The sequence below is a fragment of the Acanthochromis polyacanthus genome, chromosome 9 (genome assembly GCF_021347895.1).
Source record: "Acanthochromis polyacanthus isolate Apoly-LR-REF ecotype Palm Island chromosome 9, KAUST_Apoly_ChrSc, whole genome shotgun sequence".
NCBI classification, from domain to species: Eukaryota; Metazoa; Chordata; class Actinopteri; family Pomacentridae; genus Acanthochromis; species Acanthochromis polyacanthus.
In genome coordinates, this window is record NC_067121.1 from 30,384,473 (window position 1) to 30,405,487 (window position 21,015).

At 40.0% G+C, this 21,015-nt stretch overlaps 2 protein-coding genes across 2 annotated transcripts; both read left to right on the forward strand.

Moving 5' to 3' along the window:
- Positions 1–43: 43 nt before the first annotated feature.
- On the forward strand, positions 44–7,507 carry fbxo36b (F-box protein 36b). The gene is made up of 4 exons (XM_051952930.1): positions 44–917; positions 1,446–1,554; positions 3,400–3,572; positions 3,814–7,507. The coding sequence occupies exons 1-4, from the start codon at positions 822–824 to the stop codon at positions 3,988–3,990; spliced, it is 555 nt and encodes a 184-aa protein (XP_051808890.1). The 5' UTR covers positions 44–821; the 3' UTR covers positions 3,991–7,507.
- Positions 7,508–7,623: 116 nt separating this feature from the next.
- grk7a (G protein-coupled receptor kinase 7a) lies at positions 7,624–15,727 on the forward strand. Its single transcript, XM_022213804.2, has 4 exons — positions 7,624–8,913; positions 10,281–10,736; positions 13,461–13,741; positions 13,949–15,727. The coding sequence occupies exons 1-4, from the start codon at positions 8,317–8,319 to the stop codon at positions 14,286–14,288; spliced, it is 1,674 nt and encodes a 557-aa protein (XP_022069496.1). The 5' UTR covers positions 7,624–8,316; the 3' UTR covers positions 14,289–15,727.
- The last annotated feature ends 5,288 nt before the right edge of the window (positions 15,728–21,015 follow it).

Below are 21,015 nucleotides of genomic sequence, written 5' to 3' on the forward strand. Positions count from 1 at the left end.
CCAGCCCTTAGCAATGTTGGAAACTTTCAGCAAGTAAGTTTTACAAATATCCTCATCTAATTGATGTCAGTTTGAGCAAATGTGTTTTAATGACAGTATCTCAGGAACTATTAAGTAGAAATGCCTGAAAATGTCATTGTCCTTTCTCATTAGGCCATTGATTCTGAATCTGTAATATTTGACTAATAGATCAAGTAGTCTGATTATGGATGAATTTATTTACAAAAAGTGATTATGGAAAGTCCCATCTTTGAGGACACATTAATGAGAAAAGAAGAGTTTTGGAGTTTCAAAAATAGTAGTCTAAATATAACAAAACAAACAAAATACATCACTTTAGGATTGGGAATTTTCTTTAAAAATTGCACCAACTGTCATTTGTAATTGACTATTTAGGAAAAATGAACAAAAACAGCATATGCATAATAATTTGGAGCACAGTGTAGACTGCAATTAGACAACATACAGTCATGAACAAAAATGTACATACGCTTGTAAAGGTCGCCTTCCTGTTACATGCACTAGTGTGTAAAATTAATTCCTTATTATAATTTATTTGAATAAAATTTCGATTTTGTAAATGGAAAAACTAAAACTAAGAATAAAATAAATCGCAAAATTAAAGATAAAAAATATATTAAATTAAAAAAATACAATAATAATTTAAAAATATATTTTTAAAAAGCATAAAATGCTGAAATATAAAAATAAAAACATAAATAATTTCTTCAAATAGATAAAGAATACTTTCTCTTCAGTTTGCACTCGGACTTTTGAACTAACTGAAAGTCTCGTTTCCATGACAACACCCAAACTTTGTCATGGCGTCTCTGCTCACAGACCCGTTGTTTGAAATCTCTGGACGGGGTCCTGCACCCAACAAGAACTATTATCATCTCTCTCTCACCAAGTCAGACGTGAGTAATGATTTTTTGATAAGACCTGTTCTTCACACTATCCGTAAAAACTGTGTTTTTTGTTACGCCGGCCTCTTCTTGTTAGCTACGGCTCGCTAAATTAAGCTACTAATAACGGTTATTTAACGTTAGCTAAACTCGCTGCAAACGCACAACTTGGATGATTAGCGGTTGGCAAGTTAGTAGTTTAATATCAGCATCTGCTTGCTGACAGGTAATAATTAGTTTTTAAGTGTAAGTCATTCAGATACACCTCTAAAATGTATAGTCTGAATCAGTTTCCCGTTACTTGCTATGTTTACTATTAACTCAGCTGACTCGCTGGTCATCCTAGCCAGTGTTTCTCTCCTATACTGACTGTCTTCTGTGGAATGTGTGTGCATTTGTTAAGCTGAACTGATGTCTTTATTATGTCTGAACACTCTTGAGGATTTAATAAAAAAGTGCATTCAGGCAAAAGGTTGTGTCTTTTTATAGCTGGGTGTCAAAATATGTCTAACCTGTTACACTTTGACTGGTCATCTCCAGGTGATCTGGAGATGGTGGAAGATATCTGCCAGAACCGTGGACCGCTACTCCAAACCTGGGGAGCTGAGGGAGACTCACCAGGACTTCTTGGATGACACTGGGCTGCATAGTAAGAACTTGATATTCAGTCCTGTGTGTACAACTCACTACATAAGTCTTGTTCTCCTCTCAATCTTTTGGTTTGCCATTTGCGTTTTTCCTTCGCTTGAGTGCAAGAGAAGCTAAAAAAAAAGGCAATTTATAACTGGAAAAAATAGTAGGCCTTTTTAACCAAAGATAAGTCACAGAAGAACCAGAGCAGTAAATAACGAAATCATCAATGTTTCATTTACCTGATTCAGTTTCAGGGTTGTAGTATTGTACATGTTTTCACACTGTCTTGGTTCACTGGGAATCTTAATTAGAACAGATTATTAATCTAACTCTGAGAATATGAAAAAGGTCAACTTCTGCTATCTTATCATATGTGCCTACACAGTGAGCAGAAATAGTTAAATGCAATTCATGTGGGGTTTTAAAATACTTTTTCTTTAATCCATTTTTTTTCAACAGACAATTGAACAAAAACAAACAAACAAAAAAAACATGTTGGATTGCCATGCCTCTACAGTTTTGTCTCTGTATTATTAGTGTAGTAGTCCTTATCCTGTCATTGGTGAGTAGATGGTCCATTTCTCCCGTTTTCCTTGGCATTGGTCTTCTTGAGTCCTTATCTTATGTGTCAGCTGTTCCACAATGTATATTTCATTCACAATTTTCAACCAGTTAGCTTGTGCTGGTGGATCTGGCATATACCACTTTCTTGTGATTGCTTTTTTACACGCTGCCAACTCAATTCATGTGGTTTTAACGTTGTCAATTACTCCAGTCATTTCCTGATGTGAAAAGAATTGATTACAGTGATCTGTAAATTGTGTGTTTTTGTGGCTCCCTACGGTTATGTGGAAAACGCTGTGAATTCTTAGTGGTGTTGGCGATTTCTATTGTGTCTGACGTTAAAAAGGAAGTTCATATTCTGTTATTAAGACAGACTTACGAACGTTTTATTGAAACGGAGGCAACTTGTAACTGGAGGACCTAACGTGCGCTTTTTACGAAGGACATTTGATATGTCAGAGTAGAAGAAGCACTGCTGTAAATAATGAAGTCATTGGTTGTTGTGTTTCATTTACTTGATCCAGTTTCAGGTTTGCAGTATTGTGCAGGCTTTCACGCTGCCACACTGTCTTGCTCCACTGGGAATCCTAATTAGATCAGATTATTAATTTAACTCTTTGGTTTTCTCAGAGTGATCAGTTAGGATGTGAGAAAGGCTATCTGCTTCTGTGTCATATGTGCTTAAAGAAGTGAGCAGGAATATAATCATTGAAGAGAATACAGTTAATGATGGCTCAGCTCCATCAAGTGGCACATTAAGTCACAGCGGCTAACCAGCAGACACAACAGCTGGACCCTAGACCCAGCTTACCTACATGGAATTTATTTGGTTTAACGTTATCAGTTATACCAGCGGTTTCCTGCCAGGATATGAAAAAAGTTGATTACAATCATCTGTAAATTGTATGTTTTTGTGGCTCCCTGTTGTTACATGGAAGGGTTGATTAAAACCGGGGTGCCTCTCACCCCATTCAGGACTGCTTTTGAATATCCTTAAAAAGTTATTAACTACTATTGAAGAACTTGGAAGTTCATATTGTGTTATTTATTTAAAAAAAACTAAACAAAACATACAGTTCCTCTGGATATGTCCATATCATCAAACGTTTAATCAAGCTTTGATAACTGCAGATTGTTACATGTCACATAATTTTTAGTGCATTCTGTTGTGTGCTTTTTACAATTTCTTTTGTTGTAGTGCTGAAAGCGTTGTTTCATATTCAGATATGTCATGTAAATGTAAGAACAATCCGAATGCTTGAATGTGCATGACAGATTATACTGGGCTTCCTCCCAGGTGAGGTCAGAATGGTTTTTGGCCATCGAATCCTGCAGTATGCCAAATCTTTGTGCCAAGGACATTTTGATTATCTGGAGCGCCTGTCTGATCCCTTACTTCTTCGGATAATAAATTATCTCGAGCTTGAGGATATGGGTCAGCTTGGACGAACGTCTCGCAAGTTCAAGCAGGTGAGAGACGAATAACTTAAATAAACTGCATCCTAAGATTAGCCATATTTACATCTGTTATTTAAGGTTTCATTATTTGGTGTTTTGTCTTTTGTCCGTCATTGTACATCAGCAGCTCATAATCTTAAAGTAATACTCTATTCTAAGATTCTTTTAATGATTTTAAAAGTGCATACATGCAACAAAAGGAGCACCTGTATTTCGTGTAATATTCCTCTCACTTTTCTCTTCTGCTCCTCAGTTATGTGGGTCAGAGGAGTTTTGGGAGCAGGCAGTGCGGCGGCGCTGCAACACCGTTTCAGCTGATGTGGCATCTCTGGCACTGGAGGTGGGTTGGCGCCACATCTTCTTCACCAGCAAGTTACAGCTGCAGAAGCTGATCAGCCGCAGGAGACTGAAGACCGAGGCCGAGACCTAGTGAGGATTATTCAGTGTAGGATGGATGGACAATGTCTCTTTTCATTAAACTGTGCCTTTAATCTGAAATAGTGCCAGTGTTCCACATATAGCAGACAAAGTATAACAAAATCGATAAAATATAAGGACCATTGATAACTGTAAGTCTAAATTTAGGCCATGATTGATGTTTATGTTAGATACATTTTTAAAATGTTTGCAAACATGAGTTTAACTATTGCCTAAAGATGATTAAGATTGCCTTGAGTTGGATTTTCCTCCAACATGCTTAGATACTTATTGGTCACATGAGTGAACAAGAAATATCACTAAAACTGCAACTGTTATAATAAAGTGTAAAAAAATGCTTTTTGGGAAGCACATACAAGCATTCCCTGAGGTATGAGGGTACCAACACTTCTGGTCATGTCCATAAGTGGATTATGTTACATCATGATCTGGATTCCCGGAAGACAACAGATAATGTCTGTGAGTTTTGATGGGATTATGAGTGTAGTGCACACAGACAAAAGTCCCCTAGGGGGCACAAGCTGCTAGTGCTAATGGCACATTATCGTTGTTGCCTCTGCTTTCCCATCTCATTCAGTTTACCTTTGCCCTACTCAGTGTTCTTATGCTCCAGGTGTGTGCAGATATGTTGGAGGTGACTACCAGCCATTATGGTGTGGCTGGTTTTGTTGTTACTACTGCTTTGTTGCTGAGTTATTTTCAGGGTGTTTAAACATCTTTCTGTCTGTCTGAGGACACATTTGTCTGATAGTGTTGCAGCGATATATATAAAAGATGTGCAAGTGTCTGGAGGTTTTTCATGTGTATGTTTAAACAAAAGGTAGTCTTGTTCTGAAGTCAATTTTCTGAAATGACAGACAAGCAATGATTAAAGCTATAAACAAAGGTGAACCTCAGGCAGAGATGAGGTAGAAGTGAGCAGCAACTGCCTGTGCTACTGGCCTCCTCTGTGTTTTCTTAAAGGCATTTTTCAGCACAATTCCCCGTTGTACGTTGTCTGTGCTGGTGACTCTCCTAAATAGTTTTCTGTTTGCCTTGTCTCTAGATGCCATATTTGTCAGGGTAAGGAGTTCCTTTAACTGCTTGTACTGTCAGACGGATGCAAGATCTGCAATTTAGCTACTGACAGTACTGGCCTACACTTGTTCAGATCTTCAGATCTTTCAGGGATTCCAAACCCTTGTGTCCACAGACTTTGCACAGTTTAAGTGACCAGGATTCTAGCTCTCTCTGATTTGGGGGCAACATTGTTGAACCTGAATCTCTAAATCGAGCATTCCTAACCAACCTGCTCTAGGTGGAAGCCTGACCAATCTGTGCCTACTCACTGCCAGATGGTAATCCTGCAGTGAACTCATTTCCTTTCATCACCTGAGGGTTCACCACACATATCCTCAGATCTAATAAAACACTTGCCAAGTCAAACACTGACCTTTGATTCATTAAGCACCTGCTCATCGTCCAGTCTTGGATCAGGGAGGTGTGTTGTTCCCATCACACACCTGTAGCTGTGTTTTGACTTGGGGAGGATTGGAATCTTCTGGTTTCTGTGAGATCACCTGATTTAGCCCCTTTCAGCACCTGACTTACTTTACTGCAATGCTAATATGTGCAAACAGCAGTCCGTTTGCAGCCTCTCCACCTAAAAGCACTGTGGGAGAGAGGAAAGCCTTCCCCGACATCAAATTTAGATTTAACGTCTTGGCCTAGGCCAGCTTTGGATCCATCTTTTTATGTAATTGTCTTGTACTTACATGTGTTTCAAGTCCTCCTTTACATAAACTGATATTTTAACAAACCTCTCCTGAGGCTTGCTGGGAAAATAACAGAATCCTTCAGACACATTGCAGCTTCATAGGTGCCGCATAGGACTGTTTTTAAATTAAAACCTGTTCAATGTGTTTGATTTGCAAGCACCGCCAGAAAAAAGAAGTTTAACATCTTCCCAGCCTTTGCTGAGTTCCCTCTGCTCTTCTGAGAATATTTTCTGTCCACTGATGCTTATTGTGGAAAGGATGCCGTGAGAGGATTGAGTCAGACTACGTAAAGACCACATTATGGACCATGTGAGAGACAGAACGCTCTGCTCATCTTAACCTTCACTGTCTCCTCAGGAAAAGCTAATCGTCCCAAGGTTAGGCTGGTTAAAGATCAAGCATCAAGACATGAGAAGATGAAACATTTAAAACAGAGTAAAGAAGAGTAATATAAGCTACTCTTATATGTATAATTTCTCATCATATCTTTGATTCTACCTTGTTACAACTGTTTTGCTTATCCCATAGTCCCATATTTCAGTTGGTTGTAACTGGTGCCGTAAATATTTTTCCAGTAAATGCATTTATTATTAATGAACCCTCCATGATTGTTCCATGGATGAACAGAGATTCTCTGTTAAGTAAAGAGGAATCCTATAGAGTGAGTGAACTTTCAGCTCAACTTTCTCTGTCATCCGTAACCCAGTAAAAGGTGAAGCCTGTGGCCTCTTTTCATCCTCACAGGAGGCTTAAGTACTTCACTGACACTATGATCCATTTAGGACATGACTGACTTGATATTTATGGCAGGTGTCTTTAACTGGCAAGGTGGCTCTTTCTTTATATTTTGAGGAGTTTTCAAGGGTAGTTGGTTGAAATATTAGTAAATGATATGTGTGCTGAGCTAAGGTTCTTTGCTACTGCTTGTATTTCTATTATTTCCTAAATTTCCACAGTGTTTCTCTTTATTGTTTTCATTGATTACTATGGCTTATGTTTTTCTTAAAATATTTCCCCTTTTCACACTAGCTGATCTGTGTGGGCGTCTTCCTGGGGCTTTGCTAGTCAAAAGTTCTGAGATTGGAGCGCTCTGACGGCAAGCAAAGCCCTTGATCTTCTACAGGGCACTGACAGCTTGAGACCATTTGAGAAAGGATTAGCTAATATTATCCGAGATTTATCTTACTGAATTAGCCTACATCACCATAGCTCTAGTGTGGCGTCACTGCCAATAGCAACAAAGGGAGCAAAATGCCAGTTCATCATAATAAATGGGAAAATATTAAGTCAAGTGATGCAACTGTGAAATGCAAATGCTGACTTAAGACACATGAAGTACACATGCATTTTCTATTGCTGTCTAATACCAGAATGGCCGTATGACAGGACAACAGATTAACACAGATAGTAATGTAGCCCAGTTTAAAAAAAAAAAAACTGTGTTTGCCTAATATCTATTAACTTTTCCTCCCTTGTGCGTACAGTATCACCGTTGGGTATTAACGGTATCACAACTTGTTGGTTTAACCTGAGCCTGTCACATGATCGGGGTCATACACTTCAGGCTCTTATATAAATCTGTAGAAAGCAGCTCTGGTGCCAAACTAAACTGATCCTCTGAATCTCTGTGTTAATTGCTGCAAAGCCACATCAGGAATTTAGAAAGTGGAAACATTTATGTGTTTGTTTGATGGTAAGATCTTTTTTTTGTTGCTCAGTGACTGAAAGATGCAGAATAAACATTGAAACCTGTGCAAGACTAAAGGGTTTGAGATATTAATGACACCAAAGACATTTTTATGCTTTATAACTCATGCAGCCAATAATATACATGCATTACTTTTCAATATGCAAAACATTGAACATTTTTTTTGTGATTCCCACGTATCCCCAAACAACACTTAATGTGCAACTAGTGATGTGTATTTTAAATAAATGTTTAAAAATTTGCATATGACCCATCAAAACATTTTTCTAAAATCTAAGAATGAATACTTAAGAAACACCTGTATAACCCCATTAGTACTTATTCACAATTTTATGTAAATACCAAACATTACTGCCTCTCTCCATGTTCTCACAATGCTCATAAAAAGAAACCCCAACAACCACAGGCTTTTTTTTTTCTTAATGCTGTCTCCCTCTTTCCAGAGAATGTCTCATTGATTTTTGATCTTTTAGTACCACACCATTTAATGCATAGTCAACAGAACCCACTGAACCACCAGTTAGACTGCTGAACACCATGAACAAATATAGAGGGCTACAAAGCCTCTTAAGGCAGAGCCCGCTTACGATTCCCTTTCTGTGCACAGCATCCTTGAATAGACCACACAAAGATCCTTAAGCCAAAATCCCTCCCTGGTATTTAATTCTAAATGAGTAATTACTGGGTGTGTCAGTGTGTCTTAGGTTTGCAGGTAGGTTGGGTGAAGGAGCTCATTTGCACGCTGGCTTTGAAGCGAATTGCACACACACATTTTTAAAGTAAGAGGGTATCCGTGGGCAGCTGCTGAAGAACCCAGTCACTTAGGGGGGAAAGACCACATACAGCCGCCAAGATGTGTGACATGGGGGGACTGGATAACCTGGTGGCCAACACGGCCTACCTAAAAGCCCAGGGTGGTGATGACAAGGAGATGAAAAAGCGCCGTCGGAGCTTGTCTCTCCCCAAGCCTGAACAATGTGCTGCAGTACGAAGTTCCATCGAAAAGGACTTTACGTCAATTTGTGAACGGCAGCCTGTTGGCAAAAAGTTTTTCCGTGAGTTCCTTGCAAGTAATGCAGATTTTAAGCTTGCTGCTGATTTCCTGGATGAGTTTTATGACTGGGATCTGGCTGAAGGTCCATCGAAAGACAAGGCACGCACAGCCATCATGAACAAGTACTGCAAGCCCGACTCCAAGAACTTCATGTCCTTTCTTACTGGAGAGTCTCTGGAGAAATGCAAGTCAGTCACAGATGCCAACTTTGAAGAGGTGATGAAAAGCAAGGTCCAGGATGGTGTAAGAGAATACCTGAAAGACAAACCCTTCACAGACTACCAGGCCAGCCCATTCTTTGATAAATTCCTCCAGTGGAAAGAGTATGAGAAACAACCCATCAGTGACAAATATTTCTACGAGTTCAGAACTCTGGGAAAAGGAGGCTTTGGAGAGGTAAGTGTGCCAATGCAGCAACATATACTTGTAAAAAAACTCTTTTGAAAGATGTGCTTTTAACAATTAATCTTTCAACATTGACTTTAGTTGCAGGAGTTTCCTCAGATTAGATAAAATGCAGTGTCTGTTCAGTTCTTTGGGAAACCTTAAGATATAGACATGTATTTGTTTTGAAGCATAAAAAAATATAATCGCAAAGATTTATATTGTCTTAAGCTGTCTATACAGACATGTGCCAGACAGTCATACCTCTTCATGCAGAACATAAAAATATACAAATCACCAACTAAGAAAGCAAAATGATTCACCAGAAGATTGTTTCAAAGTCATCTGTTTTAAGAGGCTTTTAAAGACTGCATATTGACTGCAATATGTGTGGTGATTTCAGGGACAGAAAATAACAACAGAGGCTTTTGTGAATGAAATACGTTGTTGACATTGATAGGGGATATCTGAAGAAAATCTAAGTAACAATGGCATGCTGTCATGGCTTAGGCTAATAGCATCAGGTGCAAATACAGAGGACCTACAGTTGATCCCTGAGGAACCTGTTTTCTGAGTCAAGTTCTTAGCAACATGATTGTATAGAAAGATTTAGACGTCTGTCTTGCTAGCTATCGTGTTCATTCAAACAACTTTGGATGTTGTTGCTATAATGTAATCAGTATCTGGTTAACAGCCTGTTTCTGGTCAACTGGCAACAATCAATCTGCATATACTGTGGTGACATTTAAACAATGAATCTAAATAGCCACACTGGACAATCTTTTTTTGTTTAAACGGCTAATGCATCATTGTGTATTCAACGGAAATATTTTGTTCTATCTATAGAGAAAGGAATAACATGTCGTAAAATATTTAGTTAAAGATGTGAGTGAGACAATTAGCAAATTGGCAATTATCAAACTGGACTGCCTTCCTGAACCAGTGTTCTTGCCTAGTGCTTTTATATCAGAGTTTGGAGAGTCAAGAGAAAACAACAACCAAAACTCTATCAGTTGGTTTAAACAAAGATTTTTTTTTTGATTGTGTCCATAATGACATTGTGAATATCTGCTACCATGGATTTAGGATTTAAAGCATCACACATCCATTTTGTTGGAAATACTGGGATAATACTGAAGTAGGGACTCGTTATACATTTTTAAATTGTTCACAGACAGGAATTTCTGTGCAATTACAGAGAACTAGTGAGATCTTAGCCTTTTCTTAGTGTAGCTCAGACCTAAATGTCTGTCTGTCAATCTGGTACCAGAAGGCCATACTTAGCTTCCATCTAAAAATAAATTGAAATGAATAAAAAAATCAACTGTATATTTGTCATAAAGAAGCCCTCATTTTTAATATGTATTCTCTTTGTCCAGGTATGTGCTGTTCAGGTCAAGAACACAGGCCAGATGTATGCCTGCAAGAAGTTGTGCAAAAAGCGACTGAAGAAGAAGGGCGGTGAGAAGATGGCCCTGCTGGAGAAGAAGATCTTAGAGAAGGTCAACAGCCTGTTTCTGGTCAACTTGGCCTACGCTTATGACACCAAGACCCACCTGTGCCTTGTCATGACCCTGATGAATGGAGGAGACCTCAAGTACCACATTTACAACATAGGCTATGATGGCAAGGGTGTGGACAAAGGCATTGAGATGAAGCGCATTATCCACTACACAGCGCAGATCACCACTGGCATTCTCCATCTGCACGCCATGGATATTGTATATCGTGATATGAAGCCGGAGAATGTGTTGCTGGACAGCCAAGGCCAATGTCGACTTTCCGATTTGGGTCTGGCCATAGAGATCACTCCAGACAAGACTGTCACCCAGATGGTGAGTAGATGTACAGTATAACAAAGGTATTCTACTTGCAATGGCAAATGGTATTTTTTTCACATCTGAATCACAATCAGGAACACCATGTGCAGCATTAGGAATCTGTTAACATGAGGGGATTTAGCAAGAAAACTTTGCATCATGAATAAAATGGCGATCCTTAAGGCCTCAAAGTCTGTGATGTTGCATACACTAAAGGGCAGGCAAGACTCTAACCATGATTCTGTTGGTTTAGTCAGTTTATCATCTTAAGACCACACACACAACCTAAAAAAGTCCAATAGGGACACTTTTTGTTGGGTGGTACCTATACCTACATCTCCACCCTGTCTGTGTTCAGTTAAAGGAAGAAGGAGTTAAAAATTGATCTCCAGTTCTGGACAGCCTGTCAATCTTGGTGGGGTTTTTACTTTAAATCCGGACAGGGATTACTGGATTGCCTAAAGATCTGTGCAATAGAGTCTCTGACTCCATTATATAACTCTCAGGATCCTTTAGCAGTCAGATTATAGCTTGTCCATTTATAGGCCAACATTTTGTGCAGGGGCTACGTTAGTGACCTTTGAAGCCTCGTTAGAGTAGCAGTTGCTAAGTTGTAAGAAGGTATTTCACTGCAGAGATTTAGTTATTACCTCTGTCAAGGAGGTGATATTTTCATTAGTGCTTGTGTGTCTCTCAGCAACATTATGTGAAAACTACCAAGCTAATTTTTAATGAAACTTGATGGAGAGGTGGTGCATGTGCAAATAAAGTGCATATTCAGTCTTTGTGGAGATCTATTTTAAGTTGCAAAATTGCACATTGTAAAAGAGCAGACAATTAACGTTGACAGAGATCTACACTCTCTGAGTGCCCCTCTAGTTTCTGCTAACTCTACTGGAGTTTCTTCCTGCAACACTTTATAAAAACTATAGCCTGTAATTCTTCTTTTTCTTTGCAAAAAGTCACACAGATAGCAGTTATTATTAAAGAGTTCATCATGTTGCACCACACTGACTGCATGCACTGAGGATCAATTGACAAACACGTAGAGTTTTCAGTGCAACAGAATTTCACAATTAGTCTGTCAGATTTATCAATGAGTTTCAAAAATGAAAAAGAAATCATACAAAAATCTGTACTTTAAAGACTACAATCTTATAAAATGACCAATAGAAGACTCCTAATTTCCTTCCTTGTTATACCTATGGTACATTATAGGCCAACTGTAATAGCCTCTAGATCTGAAAAATATGAAGAATTTCCACAGAACTTTCTTGCAGGAGCAAAGAGTAAAGCTCTCGGCTCTATGAAAGTCCAGTAAGCTCATTATCCAGCACTCTGATGCTCCTCAGCCAGCCAAAGTGACTGGGCTAACCTCCTACAGGCAAGGCTGGCTTTGGTTCTCTAATCCTCTTAGTGGGCATTACACAAGTCTGTCCCTGATTAGATTGACAGATCCAGGTAAAACTTAAACATAATATGTTTACATATGGTAGTTTACAAACAAGGTAACTTAATCATGGATAATAAACGTCTAGAAGTTAATCCCGAAGATGATCTAAAATTAGGTAAGATTTGGTGTTAATTTTGTAACCTGGATGTTGATACATGTATAGATCAGGAGAAGCTCAAGTGTAGTTCAATAGATTTGCATGCTGGGTGTCTTTGTAGTAGGTATTGGGACATTTGAACGTGCATTCAACCCTGCTTGAATTTGGTTAATGGTATTCTAGTATCATGCCTTCACTAATCAGTCAGAGGGGTCCATCTAAGCACATTTGTGGATCTGTGGTGGAGTAACACTAGTTAAAGCACAGGTCAGAGTTAGAAGCACCAGAAGTTTGTAGTGATTACAATCAATCGCTCATGCTAACGAGTTTAACAGCAGAAATTGAAAAGCCATCCATCAATTAGCTATGCTTTGAGGGTCACAGATGGCCGGAGCTTATCCCAGCTGAGAGGGAGGGTATCCTATGGACAGGTTGTCATTCAGTCACAGGGCTGACACGTAACAGGCAACAATTTAGAGCTGCCAATTAACCTGCACGTCTTAGAACTGTGGGTGGAGATGCATGGAGCACATGCCAACTCCACACACCGGTCCCAGTATCAGTAAAACACATAAATAGGAGCGCTCTGAACTCATAGTAAGCGTCTGTTCGATGTTACTATTTTAAGTAACTATGAAAGGAAAGTGCATTCTGTAATCCAGCTCTGTGCCAGTTTGCTGCGTATGTGCTTCAGCTGTGCATCAGAGCTACATGTCGTCTGGATGTATTTCTGCTGGTGGCTGAAGAATCCAGAAATGGCCAAGCCTTATGTAAGAGGCTGGACAACTCTGTCAGTGTGCAGACACACATAACACTTGACAGGTAGTAGACTTAGCATTAGGATTAAAGCCCTGGTCCGAGGCTGCAGATCAGGTCATGAACGGAAAGGAAGGGAGAGGCGGAGTGTGTAGTGGAGCAGAAGAGCAGGAAGAAAGTGGGGAACAGAGCTAAAGGTGAAAGTTAAAAGACTTGATCATGATTTTGAATTCCCTGCTTCTTCTGAGGAGTGAGGTGAACTGTGCATGCACTGAGTTCAAGTTTCTCAAAAGTGTCCAGTCATACAAACATGTCATGCTTTCTGATAAGTACTTTATGTAATCATGCATAGTTGTATCTAATACTCACTAATATCACTACTACTGTTAATATATCCATTGTCCTACTCCCACTTCTCCTCCCCCTCGTCCAGGCTGGTACCGGAGCCTACATGGCTCCTGAGATCCTGAGCAAAACTCCGTACAGGACATCAGTGGACTGGTGGGCCCTTGGCTGCAGTATCTATGAGATGGTGGCCGGCTACACACCGTTCAAAGGCCCCGAAAGCAAAAAGGAGAAGGTGGAGAAGGAGGAGGTACAGCGCCGTATTCTCAATGAGGAGCCAAAGTGGGAGCACAAGTGCTTTGATGCACCCACCAAAGATATCATCCAGCAGTTCCTCAAGAAAAAAATTGAGGAGCGACTGGGCATGAAGTAAGAGGGTCTTCTGTCTCTCATAGCTATGGGTTGATATTTAGCTGCAGAAATTCACATTTATTTCATTTGTGTTTGAAGTTAGTATCAGATGTTTTAGGACACTACCAAATGGTTAGTTATTGGGGAGAAATTTGCAAGCGTCCTGGTGTAGCTACTACAGTTAAGTACCTCTGATGGAGAAGTGTTTTTTTGCCTTTTCTTTAGAAACAACATGGAGGATCCCAGGAAGCACGAGTGGTTCAAGTCCATCAACTTTCCCCGGCTGGAGGCTGGGCTGGTGGATCCTCCATGGGTCCCCAAGCCCAACGTCGTCTATGCCAAGGACACCGGTGACATAGCAGAGTTCTCTGAGATCAAGGGCATCGAGTTCGATGCCAAGGATGACAAGTTCTTTAAGGAGTTCGGCACCGGTGCTGTGCCCATCCCGTGGCAGCAGGAGATGATTGAGACTGGACTGTTTGACGAGCTCAATGATCCCAACAGGAAAGAGGGTGGAGGAGGTTTGGATGATGAAAAGAAGTCTGGCACGTGCATATTGCTGTGAGCAGCCACGTTTGAAACACTAGCAATAACGTTCACTTTCATTTTCTCAGTCACATGTAAAGTAACACATGCAAAAAAAAGAATCATGTTACGTGAGAGGCGAACATCTTTGTTGAGAAAGATGTACCAGCCCTCTCTTGTAAGGATGCTCATTGTTTAGAGATCAACTGCTCTTGAGGAAAAGTTCAATACAATATGAAAGCTGCAAAGATGTTCGGAGCATCATCTCTGTGGTTCAAAGCTTCTCTCGAAGATATCTAATGTTGTAGACTTGCAACCATGTTGACCATAAATGACAGGTAGTCATAGGTTTTAAAAGCTTTCATTATGACGCTAGTGCTAGGAGAGTAAGTTAAAGGTCATTAAACCTGAAATACTATTTTACTTTATCAAAAACTGTCTGAATTAAGAAATTGAAAGTGTTTGCAGTATTATCCACTGAAGCAACGTTGTTGCATTCAGGACTGTACGTGTAGAAATTTGAATTATTTTCTAGACCTTGAAATGGTTCAGTTCTAGTGAACTGTGTAATTGTAGATTTGGACAGCACTTTCATGCCGTTTATTGATGCCATCAGAAGGCCACACAGTTTCTGCAATGAAAAGTGCTTTTTAATCTACATATGGAAGAGATAACTGTAGTGTTTAATTAAACACTGTGATCCTATACCTCACAATTACACTGCATTTACATCCAGGTGGTTATCGTTCTGAACAACACTTTAGTTTTATAAAAGCTTTTAAAAGCATTTGTTGCAATTGTATGTATTGTAAATAAAGAACTATATCTATATCTGTGCACAGGGAGAAAGGGAAAGATATATGTAATTTAAAATGTAGTATTATTGTAAAGAAAATGAAGAATACCAAACATCTCTTGACTTAGTCACTCAACAGTTGGTGCTATGAGGCTCAACTTGTGAGAAATGGAGACTCTAGCCCTGGGATGTACAGATGAGTGCAGAAATAGCAGCTCATTGCTGCACGTGAAGGAGGAAAACTTAGAGGAATTGGGCAATAAATTCCTGTACCAGGAATGCGCAGTTTGCGCTGTCCATGACCCTGAAACCCTGCAATAATTCAGGCCTCTTTTCTTAGTTTGAGCTGAGTGTAAATAACTCAAACTAGCCAGATGCTGAAAAAAAATCCACTGTTTTGGTATTTGAGCCGAGTCTAGAGACTTGGACAATAGCTCAAAGAAAATTCTTGTAATTCTTCTTTACTTGTCTCAAGGTAATTATTTGTTGAAGCTTTTAAATTTCCAGATCTTGGGCAGAGTTGAGTTTTTACAGTTAATGTTAATATGATATAAATATATGATACATGTACTTGTAAATATAAAATGAGAGGAATTGCTATAATAGAAAGGTCAGATGTAAAGCATAAATTTCCTTGAATCTTGAATCATGTGAATAAATTAAATCATGTCTTTTAAAATGCGTGTTTCTCTGACTATGAATATGCATTGTTTGTCATTAGTGTTGCAGTCTTCAGGCTTGAAACACATTTGTAGCACCAGCGTCAGAGAATGCCCCAAATTGTGTCATGTTACGCATGTTCTCTGGGCTATTTATAACCACAGAAAAAACGCTGCTCCTGAGGACTCTGGAGTAAAACCTCAAAAATATCAGTTGCATTAATCCCTATCAGGACGCTGACTGCAGGCCAGGCTGTGCTCCGAGGCGGCCGCAAATTGGCAAGTTCAACTTTTAGCTGATAAGGCGATAACCAGTGTTATCCTTGCGCCTCCTTTGCTTAAATCAGCTTCAAATCCCTCCTCAGGCTCTGCAGCATCTCAGCACTACTGCCAAGGGAGAGATCTGAGCAGAAATCAACAGCTACAGTGATGACAGAAAAACATTATTTCACCACACTGTGACATTTGATTTCTCTGAAAGAATGAACCATGAATGGAATGAAATGAAAATTAAAATAGTCTCAATGTCTATGAGTGCTGGTTGGGGGGGGGGGGGGACTGAACCTTCTAATGGCATTTCTGAGCAACTTTTTTGCAAAAGTAATAGCCAATAAAACACAGATGCACTCGTTTATGTGCGATACTTTCAGCTGTAAGTAGTCCCAACATTTCCCACCTCTGCAGCCTTAAAGATATGCACCAATTAAAAAATATCTCACTAGTACTGTCTTTTGTCTCCACTTGTTTACAGTGATCTACCTCAAGGACGGTAAGAGCTTAGCAGACATTAAGGTGGATTCTTGCTCCAGCTAAACCCAGAGATTATCTCACATAGAGCAGGCCGTGGGCAGACTGCTGTTGACAGTGAAGGACAGACCTGCGGGAGCTGGACAGATGGAGGTGCTGTGAAATTAGGGCAAACAGGTGTGATCATGCTTCTTTTACTAGCGACCAGATAAATTCTGACCTCTACTTTCACTTCTGTCGCTGTGGTGGGCACTTACAGGTCCAACCACGGTTACTCGGCTTGAGGTTCAAGTCAACATCAGAATAATTAGAACTAAGCACCAGACAGCTTGCAAAGGTGGCGTAGAAACCTAATAAAGGAGTTTGTTTAATGCATTTTAGCATAAACATTCTCGAGAATTGTTATTGGATACAGTGTCGCATGTACCCGTTAGTCTTTTTTCACGGTGATATTGTGAAATAAAGGAATCTCGAATTGAATATTTACTAGATTTGTCAACATCCTTCAGGAATGACCTCAAAACCACTAAACGCAGAGGTGAGGAAAAAGCTTCACTGACCCCAGTTTCTCTGCAATTGCTTGTAGTTCCCTCTGGAAGCACCGTGTGTGAGTCACACTTTCACTAACAGCTTGCTGAGGTCATGCTGTTTGTGGCTCCCTCATGTGGCTGCAGATTTGTTCTACAGTGATGGTGAAAGATCGCAACCCTTCTGCTTTCTCCACAATGTCAAGCTATAGAGCACAATGTTGACTGAAATTTTGTGTAGCTTTCTGATATAAGGTTAGGGTTATTTAATTAAAGATTCATCTGTGTGTTGTTTTCAAAGTAAGACTGGGTGTGGACTGTCATGTGTAGTTATAATAGTCTCCGCTAGGAGCGCTACCACATGTATTACTGGTATGTCACCTGTAATGAAGTTAGAGCAAGAACACACAGTAAAAAGAAAGCCAGACTTAAGCACGTCCTGTCTCTGCGGTCTTCTTTATCTATCGTCATCTCAACAACATAAAACATATGTGACATGGTGTCAGAAGTGAACGATGGAGCAACTAAAGCCACCAAGGAAATCTGGCGGAGAACTGGAAAACGTGGATCCAGAAGTTCGAGTTGTACCTCATTGCTAGCGGTATCTCGGAGAAGTCACAAAAAGTACAATGCGCTACTTTTCTACATGTGGCCGGAGACGAAGCGATAAAGGTATTTAATACAATGGTCTTTGATGATGAAGAAGAGGAAGACATAGAAGTGCTAAAAGAGAAGTTTCGTGCATACTGCGAACCAAGAAAGAACATCACATATCTCAGACACATGTTCTTCACAAGGGCTCAAGGTAAAAACGAAAGCATCGACGCATACGTGACAGATCTGAAAAATAAAGCAAAGGATTGCGAGTTCGGACTGTTAACTGATTCCCTTATCAGAGATCGTATTGTGTGCGGCGTGGATAACGCACATGTCAGAGCTAGACTACTAAGAGAGCCAGACCTCACATTAACTAAAGCTGTTGACATCTGCAGAGCAAACGAAGCCACACAAAGTCACATGAAAGTGCTAAATGAAGAGAGTGACATCGCGGTCAATAAACTTGCTAAAGCTAAACTCCAAAAAAAGGCTAAAGCTAACGAGAACAAAGACTGTGGTAAATGTGGAAACAAACACGAGTTTGGTAAGTGCCCCGCATATGGCCAAACATGTAAGCTCTGTTCACGTAAAAACCACTACGCCCGTGTATGCAGGTCTAAAAAGCCCAGAAAATATCAGAGAAACACTGAAAGAACTGTAAATGAGATTGAACAGGAGCAAAATGAGCTGTTTATTGGAGCAGTACAGTCAAACAGGAAAAGAAATGGCAAAAAGTCAAACAAAGATGATGAAAAGTGGAAAGAAGTGCTGAAAATAAATGGTCAAAAGGTTACATTCAGGCTGGATACCGGTGCTGATTGCAACGTGCTACCACTATCATTACTAAATCAAGTGGCCCCAAAGCACGCACTACAGAAGTCAAGTTTCAAGTTGGTGACCTACTCTCGACACAAGGTGGAGCCATTGGGTAAGGCATTACTCCAATGTGAATACAAATGTGAAAATCATCAACTTGAGTTTCACATAATAGAGTCAAACTTACCAGCAATACTGGGAGGAGGTTCTTGTGCAAAAATGGGACTGATAAAAAGACTTTACAATATCGAGAAAGTCATTGATACCGACATTTTCACAGAATACAAAGATGTCTTTACAGGATTAGGGTGTGTACCTGGACTACACCATATCAAGATTGACCCAGAAGTGTCACCAGTTATTCATCCACCGAGAAAAGTTCCAATAGCACTGAAAGACCAAATCAAAACTGAGCTAGAAAGGATGGAGCAGCTCGGAGTTGTGGAAAAGCAAACAGAGCCCACAGACTGGGTTAACAGTATGGTAACTGTTCAAAGGCCCAATAAGAAACTCAGGATTTGCATTGATCCTCAAGACCTCAACAACGCCATTAAAAGAGAACATTACCCACTTCGGACAGTGGAGGAAGTAGTCGCAGAAATGCCAAATGCAAAGTTCTTCTCAGTCCTGGACGCCAACCATGGATTCTGGCAGATACAGCTGGACGAAGACAGTTCTAAGTTGTGCACATTTAACACGCCATTTGGTCGTTATAGGTTCAAGCGGCTCCCCTTTGGTGTCTCTTCTGCGCCTGAGGTGTTTCAAAAATACATTGCTCAGCGGCTAGAGGACTTGGAAGGAGTTGTGAATGTTATGGATGACATTCTAGTATGGGGAGAAAACAAAGAACAGCACAATAAAAGACTGAAAGCGCTTCTTGACAGAGTGAGAAGCATAAACTTAAAACTGAACAAAGACAAATGCAAAATCGGACTGACAGAAATCCAGTATATTGGACATATACTGACTGCGGACGGTCTCAAGCCTGATCCAAGCAAAATAAGAGCTATCACAGACATGCATCAGCCACAGGACAAAGCTGCGCTGATGAGATTTCTTGGCATGGTGCAGTACTTGGCAAAGTTCATTCCCAATTTGTCGGAGGTGAGTGCTCCCCTCAGGAAGCTATTAGAAGAGGAAGTTGCATGGCATTGGGAATCTCAACAGGTTCAAAGTTTTGAAAAGCTAAAGACTCTTGTATGCAATACACCTGTTTTGAAGTACTATGACATTAACAAAGAAGTGACTCTATCCGTAGATGCAAGCTCAGAAGGCTTAGGAGCTGCATTATTGCAAGAAGGGCAGCCAGTTGCTTACGGTTCTAGAGCACTAACAGACACGCAAAAGAGATATGCTCAAATAGAAAAAGAGCTTCTGGCAATCGTTTATGGATGTGAAAAGTTCAAGCAATACTTGCATGGAAAGCAAGTCAATGTGGAGTCTGATCATAAGCCATTGGAGGCTGTGTTCAAAAAAGGACTACACAAAGCCCCACCAAGACTACAAAGGATGCTAATGAGACTTCAATCCTTTAACCTACAGGTGTCTTACAAACCCGGAAAAGACTTGTACATTGCCGACACACTCAGCAGAGCATTTCTAAATGAGCAAACAGAAGTGTTGGAGGAGGAACTAGAAATAAACGCCCTTTCAACTAACCTCCCTATCTCTGAAGATAAATTGGCACAGTTCAAAAGAGCGACAGCAGATGACAATGAGCTGCAGCAAGTGAAAAATGCAGTCATGTCAGGATGGCCGGAAAACATAAAACATGTTATCCCTGAAATAAGAAAATACTGGACTTTCAAAGAAGAAATCACATACTCTGAAGGACTGTTGTTTAAAAACGACAAGTTGATTGTTCCTCAAAGCATGCAAGCTGAGATGCTATTAAAGATACACGAAGCTCATTTGGGCATCGTCAAGTGTAAAGAAAGAGCGAGAGATATCCTATATTGGCCAGGGATGTCAAAGCAAATTGAGGACACTGTAATGAAATGTTCTGTCTGCAACTCATACAAGCGTAACAATGTCAAAGAACCACTTATGTGTCATGAAATACCAGACAGAGCATGGGCAAAAGTTGGACTAGATTTGTTTCATTTTGATCAGGACGAATATTTGATATGTGTGGATTACTATTCAAAATATCCAGAAATAGCAAGACTCCCACAGGCATCAAGCAAACAAGTGATCACCGCTCTCAAGTCCATGTTCGCTCGTCATGGAATCCCAGATTCATTGATGTCTGATAATGGACCCCAATTTGCAAGTAAAGAGTTTGCACATTTCGCAGAAACCTGGGAGTTTAGACACATCACTTCGAGTCCTGGTTTCCCACAATCTAATGGACAAAGTGAAAGAGCTATTCAGTCGGTGAAGAATCTGCTCAAAAAGGCAAGGGAATGTCAAGGTGACCCATACATTGCACTTCTTGAATACAGAAACGCACCACTGGATGGAGTGAAGCTGTCACCTGCTCAACTACTAATGGGTAGACGTCTGAAAACCAAACTACCAACGAGCGCTCAATTACTTCAACCTGAGTTACACAAAGACATTCATACAAAACTTAAGAAAAGACAAGAGAAACAAAAGCACTACTACGACCGAGGAGCAAAGCAC